This window comes from Uloborus diversus, chromosome 1, assembly GCF_026930045.1.
Source record: "Uloborus diversus isolate 005 chromosome 1, Udiv.v.3.1, whole genome shotgun sequence".
Lineage (NCBI taxonomy): Eukaryota > Metazoa > Arthropoda > Arachnida > Araneae > Uloboridae > Uloborus > Uloborus diversus.
In genome coordinates, this window is record NC_072731.1 from 106,685,290 (window position 1) to 106,710,191 (window position 24,902).

At 31.7% G+C, this 24,902-nt stretch overlaps 1 protein-coding gene across 1 annotated transcript in view; it reads right to left on the minus strand.

The window, feature by feature from the left end:
• Nucleotides 1-426: 426 nt before the first annotated feature.
• Nucleotides 427-24,902, minus strand: part of LOC129218373 (uncharacterized) — a 43,938-nt gene continuing 19,462 nt past the window's right edge. The window contains exons 4-9 of the mRNA XM_054852655.1: nt 15,726-15,896; nt 12,820-12,954; nt 9,729-9,865; nt 7,965-8,079; nt 6,968-7,099; nt 427-3,211 (exon numbers count right to left, since the gene is read on the minus strand). Coding sequence (XP_054708630.1) covers nt 1,674-3,211; nt 6,968-7,099; nt 7,965-8,079; nt 9,729-9,865; nt 12,820-12,954; nt 15,726-15,896 — 2,228 coding nt within the window. The 3' untranslated portion in view covers nt 427-1,673. The remainder of the gene's footprint in view (nt 3,212-6,967; nt 7,100-7,964; nt 8,080-9,728; nt 9,866-12,819; nt 12,955-15,725; nt 15,897-24,902) is intronic.

Below are 24,902 nucleotides of genomic sequence, written 5' to 3' on the forward strand. Positions count from 1 at the left end.
TTTTAGTGTGTATATTTATCATGAAAGTGAATATTATTTTTTAAAGGAGAAATATACTGAGAAATTGTTCCTATAATTAACGTTAAATTAGAGTTGGATTTATTTTCTAAAAAAATCGAAAACTGTTATGTGGATCATTGACGGCATACCTTCCCCTATTCTTGTAGAAATAAAAAATAGTTAACCGATAATGTTTTCTCATTTTACAAATGATTTCAATACAAGAGTCCACCTTTTGAACACTATGCTACAAAGGTGGTTCGTATTTTTGAAATTTGTGTTGTAAAAATATTTTTTAAACAAAAATAACGCAGACTTAAAAATTGTAGCCAGAAATTGCTCTAAAAAGTAAAAAAATAATTTTTATTCGTTGTACACTATAGATAAAACTTTGAAACATATTTTTTGAAGTTGGTGCAAAAAACAAAAAAAGTAAAATCATGTGTAACCATACTTTGTTAATGTTTCTCAGAAAAATTACTCAAAGTTAGAAATGAAATTTTTTATAATATTACACAAATATGCTGTCATCAGTGGCATAATGTATGCGAGTGGTATTGACTCACCTGAGTCTGTTTGAATTTAATTGTAATTGAGCATTGACTGCAAATGGTTTTATGTATTACATTATGTTTTGCACCAAATTCAAAATTATGTTTAAATGTATATAATATCGATGGTGTGAAATTGAGGAGGTCGGTTCATTGTTTTTTTTTTTTTTTTTTTCAAAAATACTTTAATTTCTGGAGTAAATTCTTCAGAAATAGCATGATGTTTTCATCACAAAATTTCAACTGTTTTCCTATAAATGTCCCATACCTAAATAAAAAACCATCAACGGGTATAAAGTTTTAAGCGATTGGCACTAAATGTAATTCTTGTTCCTCTCTGGGATTTATAAGTGTATTAATTTAAATTGAACCACTTAATTAGTAACTGTTTCCCAAACTAATCATAATTTACAACATACAAATTACTCGTGATAAAAATCCTATGCGTAGCCTTACTTCGCACCGTTATCAATTATTAGTCATGGATGAGAATGAAAATACTACTAGGGCAATGATAGTGAATAACGTCATGCTTGCTCCAGAGAAGTCTTCACGATAGCGATTTTATAATGCTTCATTTTAATATTACTGTTGTATGGCAGTGAACTTCGATAACGATGTGTCATTTAATATGTAAATTACAAGAAATTTACTCTTTTTACCAGAACTTGATTTTTGAAGATTAAATGTGGCCAAGTAAAGAAATGGGACCGAAGTTAAATCATTCCCTATCATCAAAATCGGGTTCAATATTTGCAAACCGGTGAGCTAATTAACAAACAAAAATATGTATACATACCGTATGAACTGATAAACTCCTTCTTATTTTAGTCAGTTAAAAATAGTTAAAATATTTGCAGAACAAAAGTGCCGTTAATGTGTAATACAGACAAGTGCTAAATTTAACATTAAAAAAATCAGTTACACATAAACAATAAGTTACGAAAATCTTCAAAGCATAACTATAGACACCTATGGTTCACGTATCTTATTGTATTTTTGTACAATAACATTTTTACGTAGTGCTTTAAATAAAACTGCTTGATTTAAAATCCTTGATATTTTTCAAATGGTTTTTATTTCTTAAAAAATCAGTTCAGCTTGTTCTATGTACATCCACAATTAATAATCTGTAATTTCATTTGCTTGTAAGTACCTTAGCTCTGAATCATCCGATAGTTTAGATTGTCTTTTAGCTCTTTTTCGTCTAACGAAAAATGTCCATCCTCCAACAAACGCAACAGCTATTACCAGTGTTACAGATACAATTGTGACTATAGCATCACTACTAGCAGATGTTGATGCAGATTTTGAAGCACTGCTGTCAATTGGTTCCGGATAAGAAGAAGTTGTTTTCGTACTGTACGCATATGGTACTGTAGTTATATATTTTTCAGTAACCACTGTGCTTTCCAGTGGAGTAGAAGGGATGTTGGATACCGGAAAAACAATTATTGTTTCACGTGATGACACTGAAGACGTCTCTGCGCTTGTCAAGTGTGAACTCACAGTTGCGTCAACCGCTGTGTTAGTCAATGACGATGTATAACGATAGATAATAGGAGGCGTGGATTTTGAAATTACTGTTTCCTTGTTAGTAATTGCTGAAGCTTTTAATTTTGAAAACGTTGTTGAAACCGTAGTTGCATCAATCCATTCGGCTGCAGTTGTTTTCTTAGTTCTTGGTCTCAAATTATATGTTCTTCTTGTTTCAGAAGATGTCAAAATTATATTGTCCGAAGATTCCGTAGATTTAATTGCCTTCACAGTTGATAAAACATCAGGTACATCTGAAGTACTTTGTATGACTGTAGAGGAAATCCTTATAGATTTGAGCGTTGTCAACAAATCTGAATTTGTTGCGTTTTTCCATAACTGTGTACTGCCTATGAAAGCTGTCGTAGAATTATCTGTGGAGTTTTTAGTTTCAGTAAGCAGCATTTTTGGCGTTGTAAAAAACTGAGTTGTTGAAATATTGCTTTTTGCACCGATTGGCATTGTTTTAGATGATGAATTATCATAGCTAATAGGAGTTGAAATGTCTGTGACAACAGCTGAGGAACTATCAGTGTTCATAACCGAGGATTTATCCGTGTTTACTGATGAACTATATTTACTAAATGGTAATGAATTGCTGGTGCTTACGTTAGTTGAACCATCGATGGAAATAAATGTTGAGCTATCAGTGAGAATAGGCGATGAGCTGTTAACGGGAATAAGCGACGAACTTTCACTGGGAATAGGAGCTGAGCCATCATAACTCCCCCATGAGCTATCAGGGGGAGTAGGCGATGATCTAGTGGTACTAAATGCGCTATTAGTAGATACAGGTAGTTCGCCATCAGTGGAGATGGGAGATAAGCTATTCGTGGGAGTAGGTGACGAGATAAAAGTGGGAATAGGTGATGAATTATTAGTTTGAATAGGTAATGAGATATCATGTAGCGTAACAGTTTCTGTTTCAGACGTGAAATGCATCCCAGAGCTTTCAGAATGCGTAATGTCAGGTGAAACATCTACTAATGAATTTTGTTTAATTGTTGATGATACCATGGTTGAAAACATATTGGTTGTGTCATACATGGTTGACAACATGCTGGTTGTAGGTAACAGATCACCAGCTGGAAGTTCTTCGGGATTGTCACTTACTGAAGAGGTTCCTGAAAGAAAGTTTAAAAGAAATTAGAATAAAATCTAAACAGCTCGTGGGAAGAACTTGCATTATTTTGATATTAATGTATATATACATTCATATAAGTCAATATGTTTTAAAAGAAGACTAAAGTTATGGAAAATAATTTGTGTTTTCTTTTTCTTTTTTTGCTTATTAGGGCTTCATCAACATAAAATCAGTATGCCAAGCCTTTTAGTATTTTTCTTGAGGTATTCTTGAAAATCCGATTATGCACATTAAGGTGGTTTTTACCTTAAAAGGTAAGCTCATAAAATAAAATTATATAAAGGTTCCTTTTTATTGAATCTTTCTTAGGGCTGCTCATTGGTTGATTATTGGATATTTGTTATTTTTGCTGTTTATTACCTCACATAAAAATAGGTTGCAATATAAAAATCACATACGTGAGTATTATAACTATTATGTAAAAGCAACTTTAAAATATGTATGATTAGAATAGGCAACAAGAGTTACTATGTAAGCGAAAGAAAATAAACGTTTAATCTATCCTCAACTGTTTTTCCCAGCTAAGAAAAGAAAGCGTATTTAAGAATTATTAGCTGTTATTGAAGCCAGATTCAAATCAGGAAACGATCGACTTATATCACCATAATGTATATGCCTAATAAGCCGCTACAAAGATCGATCTAATTATAGATTTCAGAAGGACTGTACAATAGGGTGGGTCGATTTTGGCTTTTTTTGAAATCGAAAACTCCTGTGGTGGGAAAAGTTGTGCATTGGCATCAAATGCTCGCATAAAAATTTTTTTGGAAATCAAAAAATATTTAGATCCCCCGCCAGCCAATTAAAGTTTGGCCAATTATGTAAAAATTGACATTTTTTATTATTTTTTTTTAATCTTATGTATAATATTTTTAACCGCATGTGGTGGGAAAAGTTGTGTATTGACATCTAATGCTCAATTAAATTTTTTTAGTAATCAAAATATATTTAGATCCCTCAAAAGTCCCTTGAAATTTCACCAAATATGGAAAAATTGACATTTATTTGCTATTTTTTAAATTTCTCATGTTTGATTTTTTTAATCACCCGTAGTAAAAATGATTACCTAGTAAGATTCTTCACCCATAAGTAATAATAATAATAATATTCAAGCTCCGCTTAGCCGGTGTAATTTGGAATATTTTCATAATTTTTAAAATCTTGACGTTTTAAAGCAAAAATTTAGTCCAACACTTTTTTTAAAAAATTTAAGAATTTTTTATACTTTATTTTTCTATAATAACAGTATAAAATTCTTTAGGATTGAAACATAGGTATAAAAGATTAAAGTACCAGAAGTCTGTCGTCGCAGTTTTACAGCAGCTCTTCACTCATTTTCCCGAAGTAATTGGAGAAAATGACTAAGAATTCACCTCGGCGTTTTTTGTAATAAAGAAGTTTTGCAACTTATACATTGCTTTGTTCTCAAATTTTGACATTAATTTTAGGGAAGCCCATGTTGTACGTATAAAGCCATCATGGCGTGTTGCTCCACAAACAGATAAAGATGCTTCTGTCACCAACCTAACTGTTCTTTCCACCGCTTGTGTATGACATAGTAAATTCCACAACTCACTTTCAATAACGTCACCCGTTTCAGCTACTTTCTCAAGTTCCACATTGGGTATATGTTTGGTGAGTGGAGGGTTTGTAAGGACAATTCTGTATAGTCTTTTGCTTGAAAATTTAGAGGTAGAATGACAAAATCACGAACAGTTTCATTAGTAAGAGTTCGGGCCTTCAGGATTGTTCGGTAGCCTAATTTCCTTACTGAGGATCGCGTGCCGTTGATCATGGCTATCAGCAGGCTTTCTGGATGACCAAAAAAACTATTTCTTTATATAACAGGGTCAACTACTGATTTCAGATCATCGCTAAGATATCTTGAGTAGTGGATAATTTCCCAAAGATGCTGTGCACCGGCTGTGCATGAAGGCTCAGTTTTAATAAAAAACCAAACTTTTGCATACACTTTTATAATGTATTCTACAATAGTCCCTATTTCCAGCGATGACTCTTTTGTACCAATATACAAACGAAGTACTATGTTTGCTGTTGCAAGTCACCTAACATGAGATAGCTTTCCTGGTGATTTGGTGGACAGTGATGTTGAACAATTTTCTGAACATATTGCTTAACATATTTGAAACAAGTATTTTTGGTCAGTGCCAAGCCCGTCTGTATCAACTGTTGACAAATCAAAAGCGATTTTTTCAAAGTTGACAATTGGCAGCTGCTTACATGTGCCAAGAAGCTTCCCTATAGGACCATTAGATGTAAAAGAACCTGTAGTGCTTCCATCAAGATGCCGTAACAGATAGCGTAAAGGTAGCTCATTGGCGTGCAATTGACATGTGAGCCACTGCAACGGCCTTTTTAAATGCAGCTCAAACAGTCTTATTACACAACCTTTCACACCCGTATTGACTGCTGTTCCATCTGATCCTACTGTAATTAAATCCGCAGTACATACTTGGGTTGTTTTTAAATAGTCTAATATGCTTGATAACACTTCATTCTCTGTACCAATTCTTCTGCTCTGAGTTTTTCGTTACGATTTCTATTTGGCTCATATATGATTGGCTAAGTGCCAAGAATTGGCCGATTTGTCAGACTGGGGAGGAGTGATTTAAATAGTTTCATTATATCACAGAGAAAAAGAAAAATAAACATTCGGAGGAATCACACCATGTGTCTCTTTGACAGTTAAAACTAAGCAGAAGGAGCAAAGAAAAAAGGCAAAACGCGCAATTTCAGATTCCCGGCGGGGGGGATATGTAATATGATATGATAATTATTTTGTTCACAAACAAAGGGCCTTACGATTTATTATTTACACCATAGGTGATTTAAAAAATACATAAGAAATGAAAAAAAAGTTTTAAAAAAGTCATTTTTTACATATTTAGCGAAATTTCAGGGACCTGGCAAAAGGTATAAACATATTTAAATTACCAAAAAGTTTTTTTAATGAACATTAGATGTCAATACACAACTTTTCCCACCACAGGCGATTAAAAATATTACACATAAGATTTTTTTTTTTAAATTTAAAAAATGACAATTTTTACATATTTGGCCAAATTTTAAGGGGCTGGCGGGGGATCTAAATATATTTTAATTTCCAAAAAAATTTTTATGCGAGCATTTGATGCCAATACACAACTTTTCCCACCACAGGCGTTTTCGATTTCAAAAAAAAGTCTAAATCGACCCACTCTACTGTACAATATGTTTTACCGAAGTCAGAACAAAGAAATAATTAAATAGGTTGGTTATATGTAGTTTGCTTTACGGAAAGGAAAGTAAATGAATGTCTAATTACTCTGTTATTTTCCCACGGAATAATTAGAGACAGTATGTTGTATATAATGCAGCATACATTTGTTAAGCATTTTTTTCTGCTATTCTTACGTACCGTACAAGTAAATCAGAACATCTTTTAGCAGGAGTGTACAATGCCTTAATGTAAGCAAGTACTTTAAGTACAAGTTACGCTTAGTTAAAAAGGCACCTTTGAAAAAGTCGCCTAAAAAGTATTTATTCAATCAAGTGTAATTTAGATTTCTGTGCAATTGTTTTTTCAATCATAGCTCACTTAAACAATGGCTCGTCCTTACTCTCAGTACATTTACCATTACATTTGTGTCTTTACTTAATTGCTGCCGTTTTTTTTCTTTTCGTCATAATTTTAATTATTTATTTGTGTTAAGTTACTAGAATGTTCAGACTGTACCTGATGTGCAAATTAATTGATAGTCACTGCAACAGTTATCAGTAATGCTGCAACTATCATCACAACCACATCCTGCTTCTGTCATGTCTGCTTGCTCTAGGCATCGTCCTCGGCACGAATCCTCTGATACTTCTGAGAAGAAAAAGCACAATTACTCACGTGTAAAAATTAAAATTATGAGTTTATGAAAATCTTTTTTTTTTTTGTATTAGGTGGAAAACTTCTGAATGTCATAATGCGAGTATACCATACATAAATATAACTAAAGCAATATTCATACACTGTCATCTCGAAAAATATTGGTGTTATTAATGGAAATTCTCTCTCCCTTCCTGTCTGTCTCTTAAAGTGCTATTAAGTTTGAAACGGACAATTTCAATTTGGCTGGAACATTGTAATTATCAATGTTTTTCTATTCCCAGATAGTGTTTTTCCCCAGTGGAATGTGTCGTAGGTACGAATATTCTATACCTTTAAGACGTTTGATAAAACATTCGTTGTGTCGGTGAATGTTTCAGACGTACAACTGTCATCACACTTTTCAAAAACTTTTCAACATTAAAAAAGATTTTGGAGAATAAATATATATAAGTAGTTGATTTTAAAGTGCTTTTGGATCAATCTTACGCATCAAGCTACAAAAAACTTACCAGTTGGACTTAAAGTATTTTTTGTTACTTATTACTCGCTTTTCAAGAGCAGGACAAACAAATATGTAACATACTCTTAGATTACTCCAATACAGTGGTTTTCATTTGCGACAGTTTAATTCAGCCCTTTGTTTTGAGAAGTTTTCTTTAAAATGGTGAGATCACCGTGATGTCTTAATGTCCCTTAACTAAATTATACGACATTTTCTTAAAGCTCTCTTGCTATCGCATTAAAAAAAAAAGTGTATTCGTATGCTTTATCAGTTAGGTTATTCTATACAGTTTTTACTTCACTTAACGTAGCAGTATAAATGCATTAAACAAGAAAAACTTTTAAAAATACAAACCAATTGAGTTCTCTGTTCCATTCGCAATGTTATCACAACCAGTAGTAGAAATATTAACATCATCAATAGCTGTGTCTCCAATATAGCTTGTTCCTCGGATTCCCTCGATTACTATCTAAAATTAAAGTCCAAACACCATTACCTCACTATGTTCCAAAAGAGCATTTGTAGAGTGTATCATGCAAAATATTTATCGACGTGTCATTCCTTGCTTCAAAAAAATGGTAATGTCAAAAAGTTGAAAATAGCAATGACACTACTACTACTAATAATAATTCATAATAACAAGTACAAGAATAACGTTGTTTGAATATTTTTTATTATTTCTCATAAACTGTAAAGAAAAATTAGGAACGTTACAGGAAAATAATGGGCGGCTTATTTTTTATCTCAAGCATATCTGAAAAAATACAGAAAAGTTTTTAGCTTAAATTCGAAAATTTTCCTGAAATTAACCTGAAATCTTTCTCAAGAATTCAGATGCCTTCTCAAAAAAGCGCCAGACACGTTTCTAGAATAAATCAGGAACTTTCCCAGGAAACTTTGATTTTTTATAACAATAACTTGGCACCTTCCTGATTTATTAAGATAGATTTTAAAGTATTTTGACCAATATAACTGAAGCTAAGTCAAAGTTGCAAGCAAATACCAAACAGTTTTTCTGCTTGTAGTTCTTGCAATGCTACAGTACTATCTAAAGATTGCCTTTTTTGCTCTCATTTAAAGCTCAGCCAATCTGTAAGGGTCGTAACAGAAAAACAAGTGAAGCACCTAATAAGAAATAGGAGCATATCTTCACAAGCTAGCTAAAAATATTTCTCCCAACAGTGCTAGGCCTGCATACACACTACTCGGAGCAGTTCGATAAACTTATATAGAGGCTGAAAATCCTTGAAATGCTAAGATCCTCACACAGAAATTGTCCGTAAAGTTTTGGATTTTTTTTTTTTTTTTACATTGTAAGAAAGTACAGAAAAGATTTTGAATTTTTATTAATAACAAAACAAAACACGATTTTCAATGCGTGTTTTATAGTGATGGATCCACCGTTTTGTTTGGGGTATCCATGTTAAGCTTTTCGCACCAGATCCCCAAAGAGAATGGAGCAAGCAAAAGTGTTCTTTCTTATGCGTGACTGTTCTATAGCAATAAGTAAGACAGGGATTCAGACAAAAAAATCTGTTTTTATACCTCAGAAGGTAAAATTGCTTATTCGGTTTTTACGTCAATATCTCCTAGATGAGACAAGAAATGGAACATTTCTTCCTGTTATTTGTCACCGCTGCATCTGGAGAAACAATCAAAGAATTTAGAGAAGATTTGGTAGGCCAGTGCACCTTAGAAGGAAGAGGTGCTGATTCATTTCTGTTGCCAATCTATTCAAGGTGGTAGCGAAATCTTGGGAACTTTTACTTTCTTTGTGACTGCTATATCTCAGGAAGTAAAGGGAAAATACAGAAAACACGTTTTCATGCAATTTAACGAAAACAAGCGTTGATTCGTTTTTGGCGCCAATCGCTCCAAAAAGATTTTTTTTAATTAAATTTATATGGACATTTTTAATTCACATTATTTTAATTGAGATCAATACGTAAATACACAATTCCGCAGTAGATGTAAATCACACTCATCTAGTAGTTGTAATGCTGAAATTCGAAATTGCTGCTAAGGAACGACATAAAATTTTGCAGTAAAAAAAAGTAAAAGTAAAATCAGAAAATGAGATAAACTTGCGTATTAAAAGAAAAGAAATTAACTGTGTACTTGGAAATTTTGATCATAGTATGGAACTGAAATGTTCCCCATTCGCCACTGGTTCCCTTGGTCTCCAAATTTCTCCCATGTTGGAGACACCTCGTCAAATACAGAACTCTCAGGTCTTATATAGACCCTTAGGCCTCCTGCAAAGAGAAAAAACAGACAACGCATTAGTAGATTCAAAAAGTGAATAGTTTATAATTATAACTGCGAAACACAGGGTGTTACTATCAAAGTTCAAGATTTCAATCGCTCTTATTTAAAAACCACTGATCAGAATGACTTGATATTTTATTAAAACTGACTTGATACCGTGAAAATGTCCTTTACGAAAGAAAAGAAATAATTCCGCAACGTGCCGGTGAATTGAATACTGTAAAGATTTGTTTTTACGGAAATATCATTGGTCGAATGGAAACAATAGTTTATAGAAAGCAAATCAGCACCCCTGTTTTTTCTTAATTCTCATCAAACGTTTCACGTTGTAGTTTTTACTCGAGCATTAGATCCAAGGTTGTACCGTCTATACAGCTGAGTGGCTACAAATCAGCTACAGCATTCAAAAAAATTTTAACATGTCATGGGTCATCGATAATTGTTCCAGTTTTACACTACAAATATTAATGCAACTTTTTGTCCTATGACCAGAACTTTCAAGATTGTATACGGATATATACATGTAGTAAGAACAGCGTGGATTGCTTTTTAAGGAATTAAGTTTCAACGTAACTAGACATTTTGTACCACATAAGCAAACGGGGGATACATATAAACAATTTTTCGTCTTTTTGTTTCTTTTTGCAAAACCTATTGTCAAAATATTTAAGCGGAACGGCCATTATATACTTAAATAGTCTAGTCTTTGTCTTGAGGAGTTTAAAAAAAAGTTTTACACTATTTCTTGATTTTATGGATTTTTCATGTCTTTAATTATTCACATCTACTCCACTTATGTGAACATGCCTGAGCACATATGAACAATACCGTTTAATAAGACAATCACCATTTTTCAAGGAAAAAAATATCTTACTTAAATAAAATAGATACATAGATACCAATTACATAGAAAAGTAAAAGCTTTTACCGGACGTCTTTGCATCCAAAAACTCACAACTTTGAATTGAAAAGGGGGTTTCCGGAAACCTCGAAACACGTATGTTTAATGATATGTTTATTTGTGCTAAACAACGTTGGATATTTCCTGTTAATATTAATAAATGTTTTGAAGAGTGTTTGTCTCTCTTTTCAGAAACAGACATAATTTTCCGGTAGACGCAATATATTAGATAAAACAGCTTAATTTAAAAAGTTCCTTATGGAAAGATAAAAAATGAATTTCGTCGATTGAAATCTGTGTCAAATGTTAAAAGGAGGTAGCTAACATAACTTGCGGTATTAGCTAACTAGGAAAATACTGATCTAATGCAAGAAAATCAATGCTGATATATACGGGAAATAAGGCTCGTTTGGTTCTAGACAGAAATTCGTAATACTTTGTAACTCTAATACGTTTTTGTTTGTGAAAACATTAATCGTTAAATTGCCATTTAAACGTTAACAGGATATACTTGAAAACCATCGAATCAGTTTATAGCAGTAAGTTACAGCCCCCTAAGCCAGAGTTAAGGCAAAAGACAGTGTAGTTATCACATCCAGAGACTGCAGCTTTGTTCTTGTTAGAACTCGCCAGCTCTCGTGTAATAGGGATATAACCAAGCTGGATGCATTGATATGATACAACAAGCATTAAAGATTAAATAATATTACACATACTTTTCAAAAAATTTCTAGTTGTTTGAATACCAAGTAGTGTTCAGAATACCAAATAAGACTTAAATGAAAAATATTTGCTTAAAAAATACGGTACAAAAACTACGGAAAAAAAAACATTCAAACAATTTTTGAAAAAAGAAAGAAATCAAAATCGTGTATGATCTTACAAAGAAAAACTTAATATAATGGTAATACAGTGCTTTTTTTAACACTCTACGTAACTTGATTCGAAATAATGCTTTAATGAAGTTATGTATAGTTTATTTATTTCAGAAAACTTAAAACATTTTCATGTTAAAGCACAAAAACATATTCCTTTCATATATACGATTTTTGAGATGAATAATGCTTATTTTTTTCCCTTTTTTTTTAAACCATTTGCTATGTTTTGTATGTGGTTGAGTGAGACAAGATAATATTCAATTCCAGAAAAACGTTTAACAAAAACAAATTGATCTACTTTACGTTTTCTCTTAGTTTAATCTCTTATACATTCAAAACAGATGCTTAAACGTTACGTATTTCAATATCAAACATCACGATGATAACAGCTTACCCCTCACGGTACAGTTTGTAATCTCAAACAATTTGAGAGAGTGGATTTTGAATCATTACCACAATAATTAATTGAGTTTTTTTAGACATCCAAAAAACATGTTTTCTATCATCATTGTTTTAACTAGTAAGAAGTTTATTTGCAAAAGTTTTGGAGTTTGTGAATCTAGTGATAGCTAATTTTTCAAAATAAATATTGTTATCCCGTGTCAAATTTTTTTTAAATTCCATATTAATGTTTGTTGTAAACCTATTTTAGGTACGTAACACCTTACTTCTTACATTAACATCAATAAATATGGCTTAAGTACAACTGGTAAAAAAAGGTATAAGATAGCATCACTGTAAAGAATTTCATTTTTTATTAATGGTTAGTGCATTTACTAACACTCACTTAACTGCATCCTAAGGTTGTAAAAATTATTTTCAAGAAGTTTTGTCCACATTAAAAAACAACTTAATCTAAATTTGGCTTATTCATTTTTTCAAACAGTGTTTAAGATTATTATTCCCAAACAATGAAGTGACGATTATAGAATGGCAAGCTTACTTTCAAATCATATAAAATATTGAATAATTATTTGTATTTTTTTAGGGCCAGGAAAACAGATATATATTTTTAAAAAGGCCTGTTTCCGAAGCAGGACAGAAAGCTTTTTGTATTACTTGCGTACATCAATCATATCCAAAATAGAAAACATGAGAGCCATTTTTATAAATCTATAACATACTCCAAAAATGGAAACCATTTCAGCTTAAAATACGCTACCAGTTGTAGATCCATACATGTGATACCAGAAGGAAAAGCATCCACCACTGTAATCCATCGGAAATACTGGAGAAAATATTCTTGATGTGTCATTCACTTTGCGGGGAGACGATGCCTCGATATATAAGTAAAAACCTAAAAAAGGAAACTTTGCTGAAGTACAAAAATGATACCGTACGAAGTGACATCGTATGTTCACTACTTTTTTAAGACGCAAATTTTATTACGTCAAAAATTTTGTTCTACAGAAATTTTTCCTTATGACACGTGGATTAAAAGAAACTTAAAGCTTTTCTATTAAATTGAAAAAAAAAAAAATCAGCATGAGTTTACTTAAAGTTTTGTTTGCCATTTGTTTGCCGTTCATCACTTAGATTTAAGAAAAGAAAAAGGCAAATACTGTCTAACTTTGTAATATTTATTGAGAATTTAGTTTAAGTTTTGCAGCTTTCACTGCTTAATGTGCATACAAACTATGATTTACACTTATGTATCATTCTCAAAATATTTACAACAAATTGTTTTGCGTTATCAATACATTTAATTTAAAGGCACTAATAAATCCATCTGTTTTTTACAAAATTATATGCTAAACATGAGGGCTGCTCAAATGAACAGGTACCAAACGATACTGTGGGTCTAAATGATGAGTTTGCTGCACCATAGGCCATAGCACCATGATCTCTCTGATTAACTGCCAAAAAAATTCCCTGTTCCTAAAATTTCTGTTACTGTGAAAGACTCGGTCCTTCACAGTTTCCTTGAACTCAATATCCGATATGAAACGCTTCTCTTTCAAATGCATGTTCAAAGGATCAAACACATGGAAACTGCAAGGTGACATGTCCGGGTTGTAGGGTGGACGGTCAAGCGATCAAGCTGTTCCCACTTGAATCATTGCTGCCGGGGTGACCTTGGAGACGTGTGGACGCGCGTCTTCACGGAGCAGAACCACTTTTGGTGGCAGCTCTGGTCTTTTGTTCTTGATGAGCCTCCGTAGGCTTTGAAGTATCTCACAGTACACATCGGAGTTGGTGATTTCCTGTGCTCACGGAATTCAACAAGTTGGGGACTTTGTGTGTGTAAAACGATAGTCATTTAGACAGCGTTGTATGTAAGAGTATGTCATTTCACCTCCGCATGCGAACGACCGCGTGTCCTCGGATCAACGCTAGATAATCTAATCCATAGATGTCTCACTACGTTCTCACATAGCAACATACTCAAATATGTTAGCGGTTACGTTTTTGTGACGTTTCGTACCTTTTAACTTGAACACCTCTTATATAATAAAACCCTGGTTAAGTGCAACGTTTTTTATATAACTGCTGTTACGCAGGATTGAAAGCAGAGACTTATACGTAGTAAATAAGAGCACTGCGTCAAATGTAACCTGAAACTAAACAAGTGTCTCATGGTAACCCATATTTTCCCTTATTGGTAAACTAGAACCTAAAACTAGATGAATGCTTTAATAATTAAATTGGGCAGTAAAGCTCGGATATCTAAGGACATTTCTTTGAAAATTCGTTGTGGAATGTTTAAGAAAAAGACCTCATAACAATATCTTGAATCGTGCAATTTTTTCTACGTGCGAGAATCAAACTCTCATAAGTCAATAACTTTGATAAAATTTATAAAATTGCGTAAGTTAAGAAAATTTTCTGGATTAAAACTTCGTATAAAATATTTAAATATGCGAGTACTTGTTTTGTTATTAGTTAGTTTAATATTCAACTATTATTTCTTCATCTATTTGCACCACCCAGATTTTAATTTTCAACTAATCAGTTCGATTTTTATATCAATCGTTTCACCGAATTAGGAAATTTTACTGTCAAAATAAATAAAAAAATTGCATCTTCTTAATAGCATGCATAAACCTTTTTCGACCCGTAAGACAAGAAAAAGTTAAGTGTTTTTTTTTTTTTTTTCAAATGTCGATCTTTTTTGGATTACGGTTTTTCAGTCAGAAACGATAGAACTTAGTATTCATTTGCAAAACAAATTATTTGATTTTACAGAGTCGTAAAAAAGTAATTACATCGGTTTGATGCTTTTATATTTTCAATTGAAATCAAATGTCAAAACTTTTACTTTAATAAAAATCCTGATTGCCTTTTTTTTTTTTTTTGTACCTACTTACAAAAATTAGTGCTTTAAAATCGTTTCTTTCATTTCGAGGGAAAACGTTTCCTGGTAACTATCACAGCGCAAAACACTGTTTAAGCATTGACATGAAATTCGTCTCCTCGTGTTATTTAATTCTTTTCCAACCGTTTTATGAACCAAAAAGCGCATACCTTAGAGACATGAGTTTTTATTTGTAGCTAAGTTGTAGATAAATTTTCTTGGGTGGTGGCAGTGATTTTACACTAGGTACACATCAATTTGGTAAAAATAACCACAAGATCTTCTAAATAATGAAACCACGAGTAATAACAAGCCTTTTGGGCCTAGAGTATAAACGCTCTAAACTATGTACTCCCTGAAATGTTTGAAACATATAATTTTTGATATTTTTTATATCCATTATAGCTGATTTTGAAATGTGAAAAAAAACCACGATACGTGCAAACTACTTTCGATATAAATTACATTTTACTAATTAGTAGGCATTTTATAAAGATTAACGATCACGACTGCCATTCAACGCTCATGGACGCAAAAGCTTTTTTCATATAAGTCAAAATGTGTGCAATGTAACTGTCTCATTTAATTATATATATATATATATATATATTTTTTTTCTTTTATACAGTTGTCATTTACTAACTTTTAGTTAACTTCAAGTTCAGTGAGGCTCGAAAGGAAGAAAAAATTATCATTTTCCATAACATAATATTATAATTAATAATTATTCATAAATATTCCAGTAATAAGTGGTGAAAGTCAAGATTAATTACCTCCTTTCCCTTCACCATACGTGTGGTCAAATGACGGTCCTGTTCCCACGTGACCGGAAGGTGTAGAATGTTGGTTTCTCTGCCAGTCGAAATCGTGAGTGGGATCATGATTCCAGCCACATAAATCAGGACTCTCAAAATCACAAGTCATACTGGGATTTTCTTTGGCAACTGAAAGAAAGATATTCGCGTAGAAATTAAAGGAAATTACAAATCATGCAAAGGCAAAAAACAATGCAGATAATAAGCTCATTAGCGTAAAATAAAACGTAAATGCTAAGCTTAACAAATTTACGGAAATTTTGAATTTTTCCGTAACGAATGCAACCACCGTATTACTTCAATGTGTGCAGCGTTTTCTCAGCATTATTTTTTATATGATAACAATTTATTTCTTTTCAATCCTTAATGTAAAAGAAATAAAAATCATTTACAGATTGCACATGTTGCGTGTTACTCAGAACAATTTTATGTGAATTTTTACACTTATCAAAAGTTATGCAAAATCTAACAACGGCTACTAGTTACATATATAATCACCGGTTGTAAGTAACATTCAGATGGCATTAAAACATGGTCATTTTACAGAAGCGTAGATATTTCGCGATAAATCAATTCGTTTCTTTTTCTCCAAAGCAATGAAAGAAAAAAAAATACTCTAATAATATACGTACATGAACGTATTTTGAATCAATGATTAACAGAAAGCTAATGCAACGATTTTGTGTTTGAAACATATTGCCATCTTTTTTATTTAAAACAAAGTTAAAACAGTTAATATGTTTATTTTTAAGCGTTCATATCGTGAGTGAGGGCATAGTTTTTCTTTCTTTGCGATTTCAATTTGTTTTTAAACCTCATATTTCCTTCAAAACTCTCATTTTTCAATTTTACTTTAAATTTTTCCTTTCCGTGTCGTATTTAATTTTCAGGATCAAAATTGGAACAAAAACAGAGTGAATCAAAATAAAACCTTATAATACGTCATTTTCTCGACCAGAAAATTTAACAAAAAAGCAGATTACCAACGTAAAAAGTGAAACGTCACTTTCGACAAAAATTGCTGCTATAATATACAGGCGGCTAGAAATTTGGAATTCAGATTTAAGAAATCGATCTGAAACACTGAACAAAAAGAAAACATTCTCACTTGCTTCAATCTGCGTAAATGCTTTCAAGAAAAATTTCTTAAACCCTAAAACCCTGTACTACGATTGAAAATTATCTCAATATGCGAAGAACTACGAGATTCTGTCGATGGGGAAATCTTTGGTTTCTGGATGTTTGTTCTTATAAGTGGGGCTCACTTTCCATTTTGCCTGTCAGACCAAGAGTACTAATATTTAGAGGAATAAAACGAAAAAAGAGCTTGCAGGGTAAAAGCGATCAACTTATGGTTTTGAAAAAAAAAAAATTTTTATCCGTATTTGTTAAAATTTATTCTTGTTTCTTTGTTTGATTCTTTACAATAACATCGCATTACGAACATTGTGGGATAATCATATCTGGATCATTCCGCGTTAAATTAACAAAAGTAAATAGTCGGCCGTGCTGTCATGTTTCAGATTTTGTTCATTTTTTTTTAACGAATAGATATCTATGAGATGAACTTATAAACTATTATTTTGAGGGGGAGCGGATTTGAATAAAAATAAAATTTTGGAGAATTTTTTTCGAAAAATAAATTTTTGATCACATTTTAGAGTTACTTTTTTGACATGAATATAAAAAAATCTCTCTAATTTCTTTATTTTTCCACCTATGAAGCTCATTTAAGAATAAGATTAAAGGTAATATTTTATATTTTAATATATGCATCAAAAAGTTCCCTGAGTATAGTAGAGTTGCGCCACGCCTCATTTAAAGTCAGTTTTGGGGATTTTTTAATTGGAAGATTAAAACACGTCTCATCCCTGTAGCACCAACTAACATCTGAAACATATTTCCACAACTATATGCGGCAAAGTCCAGTATTCCGTGATAAAGATCAGCGCTCGAATTGCGCTAAAGTAGGGATGTTATTTTGGAGTGGTCTAGTGGTTCGGAGTCTCATTAAAGTTATGCATAGTCTGCGATCCATAATACCAAGTGCTCAGCCGAATGAGGGTGAAAATATAAAAGAGGTCGTGAACTATGTTGATATGCCTATAAAAAAGGGTAGAAGAAAAAAAGGTTTTTGTAAAGACTACCAATAAACTTTTTTTTTTTTTTTGAGCTTCAAAAACATACTGTTTTGAAACACAAAAAGTACAATATAAGTCAGGGCTGTCCAACTGGCGGCCCGCGGGTCGCATGCGGCCCGCATTGATGTTGTTATTCCTGTCTTTGTAAAGAAGGCGGATGGAACTCAGTTTTCCCATTAAAATGTAAGCCAATTGTTTTATAATCCTTCTGTTTCATTGTTTTATAATTAATAATTAATTACTATTAATTGTTATTGCATAACAGGTAAGAGGTTATTGTTCAATTTTTTCAAACTGCGTCCCGCCAGGTGATCAGTGACCGGAATTCTGGCCCGTGTGCTCTTTGCAGTTGGACAGGCCTGATATAAGTAAAAAACACCATTGTAAACTATTTCTAATATTGCATTTACTGTAAGAGTTATTTTTCTGGTTTTTTGTATGAAACGAAATCAAAAGGAAGCTCCTACATTTCAAAGCGGATGAACATACTGTTTTGTAAAGCGAAAAGCACAATATAAGTAAAAAACGCCCTTGTAAACTATTTCTAAAATTTGCATTTACTGTACGAGTTATTTTTCTCGTTTTCAGAATGAAACGAAGTTAAAAGGAAGTTTCTATATTTTGAAGCGGATGATTTGCAATAAAAGGAAAAGACGGATGAAATTATGCCATGAAAAATATATGTTTATACAAGAGATAATGTTCAAAAATAATGACTTATGGCAATATGCGCACAGAGTAATCTCATAAAAAATGTAAATCCTCCTGAAATACGAATCAGCTTAAAGAAGTTGTGCAGCATAAGAAGCTTATTCATGAAATTTCAATGTTTACCCTAGACTTAAGGAAATGAAAAATATTTATAAAGGTCATCTGCAAAAGTGAGGTGGGTGTATTTTCAGCTGAAATTTTGTTGTTTTAATTCCCTGAATATTTCAGGGATGTCATTCGTAAGGAAAACTCTTTAAGAAGTGGAAAAAAGCTGCACAGAAAAAATCGCTTTATATATATGAGAATTTTGACAGTAAGAGATCGAGATATCCTGAAATACCTCTAAAGCTGATTTATTTACACTAATGCTATTCATATATGTTAGAAGAATATTTCTCTTGTGTAAATGCTCCCGTATTTATTTGTTAAGTGACATTGCTATAAGAAAATCGTTTTATTCTAAGCTTAATGGTGTTAGGACAAAATTTAAAGATGACTATGCTGAGAAAAGATTAGGGGTATTTTTTTAAAGATACATTTTGACTTGAAAAGGAGAAAATTCATTATAATCTTACATTCTAATGAAAGAAAAAAGTAATGATTGTTTTTATTGAGCTGGAAGCTGACTGATTTTTTTTAATATCTAAAACATTAAAAAAAAATAATTAATTAATAATTTTAAAAAAACTTATCACTTTATTATGATGTTAAGAGAAAAAAATGTATACATTAAGGCACGAAATTGGACCTTAGTTGCTAGTACGAAATTCATCTGTGGATATCTGTAAATAAGGGATAAGTTCAATTTTGCTGTAAAAAAACTTTTTTTTTAACTTTAAAAGTATGTAATCCGTTTCGAAAGTGAACTCTTCAAATATCATAATAAAAAAACAAAAACAACAAAAATAATAATAATAATAAACACAATGCATTTATTTAGTTTTCACTAAGTCTGGAACTCATTGCAGTGAACAAAATTCTTGCAGTTGAAAATATTCTTTCTGAATTCATTCAAGCAAGTAGTAGGTACTGTTAATAATGCGCGTCACTCCTCCTGTAGTTACCTGAAAGTCCTTCCTCTTCAAATAATTCAGTGTTTAACTTGTTGTTTTTTTAATCATTTTTGTGAGTGTGGGTATTTCTGTTGTATTGTGTGTAGCTTTTTTTAATCATTATTATTTACAGCCAATTATAACTGTTCTTCGAGCGACGATTCTTTTCCAGTATTAACATCATCTTCAGCGATTTCTTATTGGTCAGAAGAGGTTTGAGTTTGCTTTTTATTAACCCTTTTGGTTTGAAATTAACAATAAATTTAACCTTATCATTTTTTTTTTTTTTTTGAAAATTTTTACAATTATGTAAATATCTGAAAATGTGTTTCAAATGATTATGCCTTTTTTCTTTGTAAATGTTTAAAGCATTATTCATATTATCTTGCTTAGTGTAAAACTGAAAAGCGAGACAGAACAACACGCTAATACCGATGACAGTAAATTACTGTTTGTTGTATTGACAAGAAAAAGTTTTTCTCAAAATTCAGTACAATCGAGGCAAATATTCTAATTGGACTAATAATTTAAAAAATATCATAAAGAATTGCTGAAATTGATGGTTTGATTGATAGTTGAAATTGTTCATAGCACAAGACTTAAATTCCAGCACTTCATTAAATTTAAAATTAATTTTCACAACAGGGAAAGAAGTCTAAAATGTTGAAATTTTAAAAACGTGTTTTCACATAAAAACACGAAAGTACAATTCATTACACCATCTAGAGATGTAACTATCATTATGTAATCTTTCTGCTACTTTTATTCATTGATGTTCTACAAATTCGTGCTTTTGAAGCCAAAGTATTACTTCAACAGATTGATTTTGGTACTGTGTCTCATCGAAGCAGTAGATATCCAATTATTTAAATTGAAAACTCTTTAGTTAAAAACTATTTATTGTTTTTAGCTAATACCAGAAATACCGGTATTCTACCCCAGCACATACCGGTATTACGAAATGGCAAAATAGCTCCAAATACCGGAATTCTGTATTCCGGTATACCAGTATTGCAATCACTACAGATTGCGGTTGGTTGTGACATTTTTTAAACAAATCGTATAATTTTTGTATGATTAATTGATTTACATAAATATAGATTTGTTTGACGAAGTAATTATCCGGGTTTCCGATTTAAAAACTATATTAGGAACCAGCCCATTAGGAAATCAAGGAATTAAGGAGTTCTAAGATAAGAGTTGAGTAAATTTTAACCCTCAATAAGGCCTTTGTTTTTACGGAAAAATTAACGGAATGCTAGCCTTTTTATTAAAAAATATTATCATTTATTTCCTTAGTATAGTTAAACAAAACAAAGTGTAAAATTATATATATATATTTTATTGAGCAGATTCATGCCCCAGTAAAGCAAACGTTTGTCAATTTGTTACCTAAAGTAAAACTATAAGCCCAAACCAAGTAAAAACTTTAGAACTTTACAATAAGTGACTTCTATATTTGAAGATTATTCTAATTATTATAATTTAAAGAAAAAAATAAATAAATAAAATGCTTGATTTGTGCTTTATTAATGAGACATAAAATGTGTCTAACTCTCTAACTAAAAAACTAACGTTGAAAAACAAATAAAACACATCAGTTTAGTCTTTGTAATTTATACAATCATTTCAACAGTTCAAGTTTACTTAAGATACATTTCCCTCAATCCATCTCCCGTGTAACCATTTCTTCCAATTAACACATTGTACCCATTTCCCACACATCTGTAAATGGTTCGCACAATATCAGGAAAAAAAAATAATTATCATTTTCTAAGCTTTCTTTATCAGAGTCATATAGCTCTTCCTAGTTTTAAACTGTCTTCCTCATTTCCTTCGATGGCTTATCTCTCTTACTAGTTTTTCTTAGTGTGGTACTTTCCTTGTCTCAATTTATTTTCTTGCTGATCTTTGCTTCATTAGTTTCTCCTCCTTTTTTCTATTTATACTTCTCGGTTTATTATTATGTTTCTTGTTCCAGTGTCAGTGCATTTTTTACGCGTGTATCAGTTAGAATTCTTGATTTACGAGTCTTACATGTGATCTTGTTTCATCTCGCATCTGCTTTTGGATAAAGAGGAATGGTCTCAAAAAAAAAAAATATTATTATAATAATTGTTGTGAATGAGATACTCTGCCAAGGTGGTGACAAAAATGATTTTTCGAATATAGTTTCAATACGGTACTTTGCCGATTAATTTTTCCCATCAATTTTACAAATCGACAGCATTGGTTTATGCTTATAGACAATTATATCTTTGGAAAGGTGAAGCTGTGCTTTATTTTTTTACATAATCACTATCGTTTCTGCGAATTTTTATATACGTTGCTTCAGTTCTGTATTCCAATTCCGTAGACTCCGGTACCAATCCGTTGAGAAAGCGTTTCAACTCTTCTTCGACTTCATCCCAGCTCCGGAAGTATTTGCCTCCCAAGTGTTGTTTAAATTGAGGAACAAGTGAGGAACAACACAAGACACAAAGTCCAGGTTCGATATTGGGGCATGTCAGCCCACCCAATGTATGTTAAAAATTCCTAGCCTTGAAGGGACGCGAGAGGGGTTGTTGTCGTGAAGCTGCGTTGCATCGTCTGTCAGTTGTCCTCGCCAGCGGTTCTGGATATCTCTTCTGAGTTTTTTATTGTTTCACAATAACTGTTTGCATTATTACCGAACCTCGCTCTTGGCGAGATCAACAATAGCTACTTTCATCTCGGGCTGCTTCTGAGCCAAAATTTAACTAAGCAGCGAAACTTGATGAGTCAGGAAGGGGCACAACGGTGCTGTCGGATTTTACCTCGCACCTTCTCGTGCAGCTGAAGCTTTGTGAATACCTTTTTTTTTTTTTGGATCGACTCTAGTAAAATTGTCGATATTTAGAAAATGAATTTTCTTCTTCGAATTTAAAAAGAAGAAATAAATCACAACCGATTTAAGTTAATTTAATAGCTATCTCTTAAAGTTTTTAAAAAATGTAGAAATAAAACATTAAACCGAATGTGGAACTTTATGTGATTTAATTAATTTAAATGATATCAATAAAGACTTTTATCGCAAAACAGTCTGTAAGGGAAAAAAGGGAAAAAATCTCATTGTACAAAAATAGTTCTTCTTTTACAATGAAGTTTTCATTAAATTACAATGGAAATGAGTCTACTTTGTCATATACAATTTATCGCACCTATCAATGCTGAACGAACAATATGAAACGAGTCTATTAGTAGGATCTGATATTAATGAGGAAAAACTATGCAATATAATTTTAAGTGAGACATTTTTGAACAATTAATTTTACTCTATTGAGCAGGAAATATTCTTTAATAAAATGTTATTTTTTAAATTTATTTGTAATTTCTTGGTATCACATAATAAAAAACAATTAGAAAAAAGCATGGTTCTATTTGTAAAAAAAATTAAAAATAAATAAATAAGTAGAAGAAAATCGACTTCCAAAGGAAAGGAAAATGAAAAAAAAAGAAACAAACCCGAACGTCTTAGTCAAACTAATAGATACAGAAACAAGAGTGAAATATGAACCAGAAACAGAGAAGCGCACAAAGAAAAATGTTGCACAAAAGCAATTGTGTAAAAAGTTTTGAAATGTCTCTAAAAAATCGTTGAGCGTTTTCACAAAATTTGATAGTTTTTACATCATTTTAACTAATTTTGCGTTGAATTTAGTTTGAGTTGTAGAAAGAAAGCAAAGTCTCATAACTTGGAGAGCATTGAAACCCTATAAAAGATTTCAAAGGCGAATTCTTAGATGTAAATCCCAATGATTTACCTTTATGTGGGCGAAAGCAAAGCTTATTTACAGTAAATTTGCACCATTAAATTCAATTATACTTTTTGTGATTACGTTTTCTAATTTACGCGAGGACATATTTGGAAAAAAAAGTTGTTTTTTTCAACTGTAAAGAAAAATCGTTATTTGTTTTCTTTCTTACTTCACCGCTAAAAAATAATGTATTTTCCCAAATAAAGTTGGCAGTTTTCCGCTTTCGAATATTTTTTTACGGGAACGCTAAAATACAATACACTTTATGTGTTCTATCTGGATATTAGCCAAAAGAAATTTGTGGAGTTGGAAGTGTTTCTATTGACGTCATAAATAGTTTTCCCGTTCATATACATGTATCACTCTAGGGCCAATAAAAGCCATAATTGGTTCTGGTTGTTAACTTGGATCCAATCTAGCGGTAATATAAAGTCATTGCTACAAGAATCTCTCCTTATTCTTTTATAGAGACAAAAAAGAAATTCAGGCATTAAATTATTTATCTTAATCATGAGGCAGCTATTTCAGCCCTTAATATTAAATTTAAACGTTTATATGTTTAGACTTATTTTTTTATAGCTATGAAAGAGAAAGAAACAATATATCAAACATTTGCAAAGGTTTGTTTTTGTTTCTGATTGTAACACCAAATTTTAAATGCAAATACCAGTATTTAAACTAAGGTTTTAAAAATATGTATCTGGTTGTTTTCTGTGTTCAATTTGACACTAATCCACTACAATATTAAAATCTGTTCGCGTCCGTCTGTCTGTCTGTCTGTCTGTCTGAAGATCGATCTTCTCGAGAACTGCTGCGAATCGAGAGTCAAACGAGATACCGATCAATTCGAAATTTTCCAAAGAAAACAATAGGACCAATCTCGTAATTGTGCGACATTAATTAGCAGAGATATTAATTAAAACGTTAATTAACATAACGTTATTCAGGAATTTTTATTTCTTTCCTGTTGCCATTTTGCATATGCGTGAGCAAGTAAAATCCTAATAATTGTTTTAAAAGAGATTTTTTTGGCTGCTGTCCAAATCTTAAAACAACGTTTCCATCTAGAATTTCATTTTAAATTAGTTTAAAATTGGTTACCCTATTCGGACATAGCCTTTATTTTATCGTCTGTCCTTTTTTATTTTTTACATTCAATGTTCTTAACTCTTTTCAGCATATAAAAGTTGTTTCTTTAGCTATGTTTATTGATTGTAGTGTAAGTTTATCATTCACAGGCCTCATATTTTGGTACACTTAGGATGTGCGACTAATTATGTTTATTTTGTTGGACTTTTTCCCGTCACATGGATGAGTTTTCGAATTGTAACAAAACTCTTTTTCTTTCCTGTTTCTATTTTTAAAATACAGTTTATATCGTTAAAAGAACATGTTAAATTAAGATTGTTTAGATTTCTTTGTGAAACAGAGTTGAACAGAAAAGATTGTTTTTAA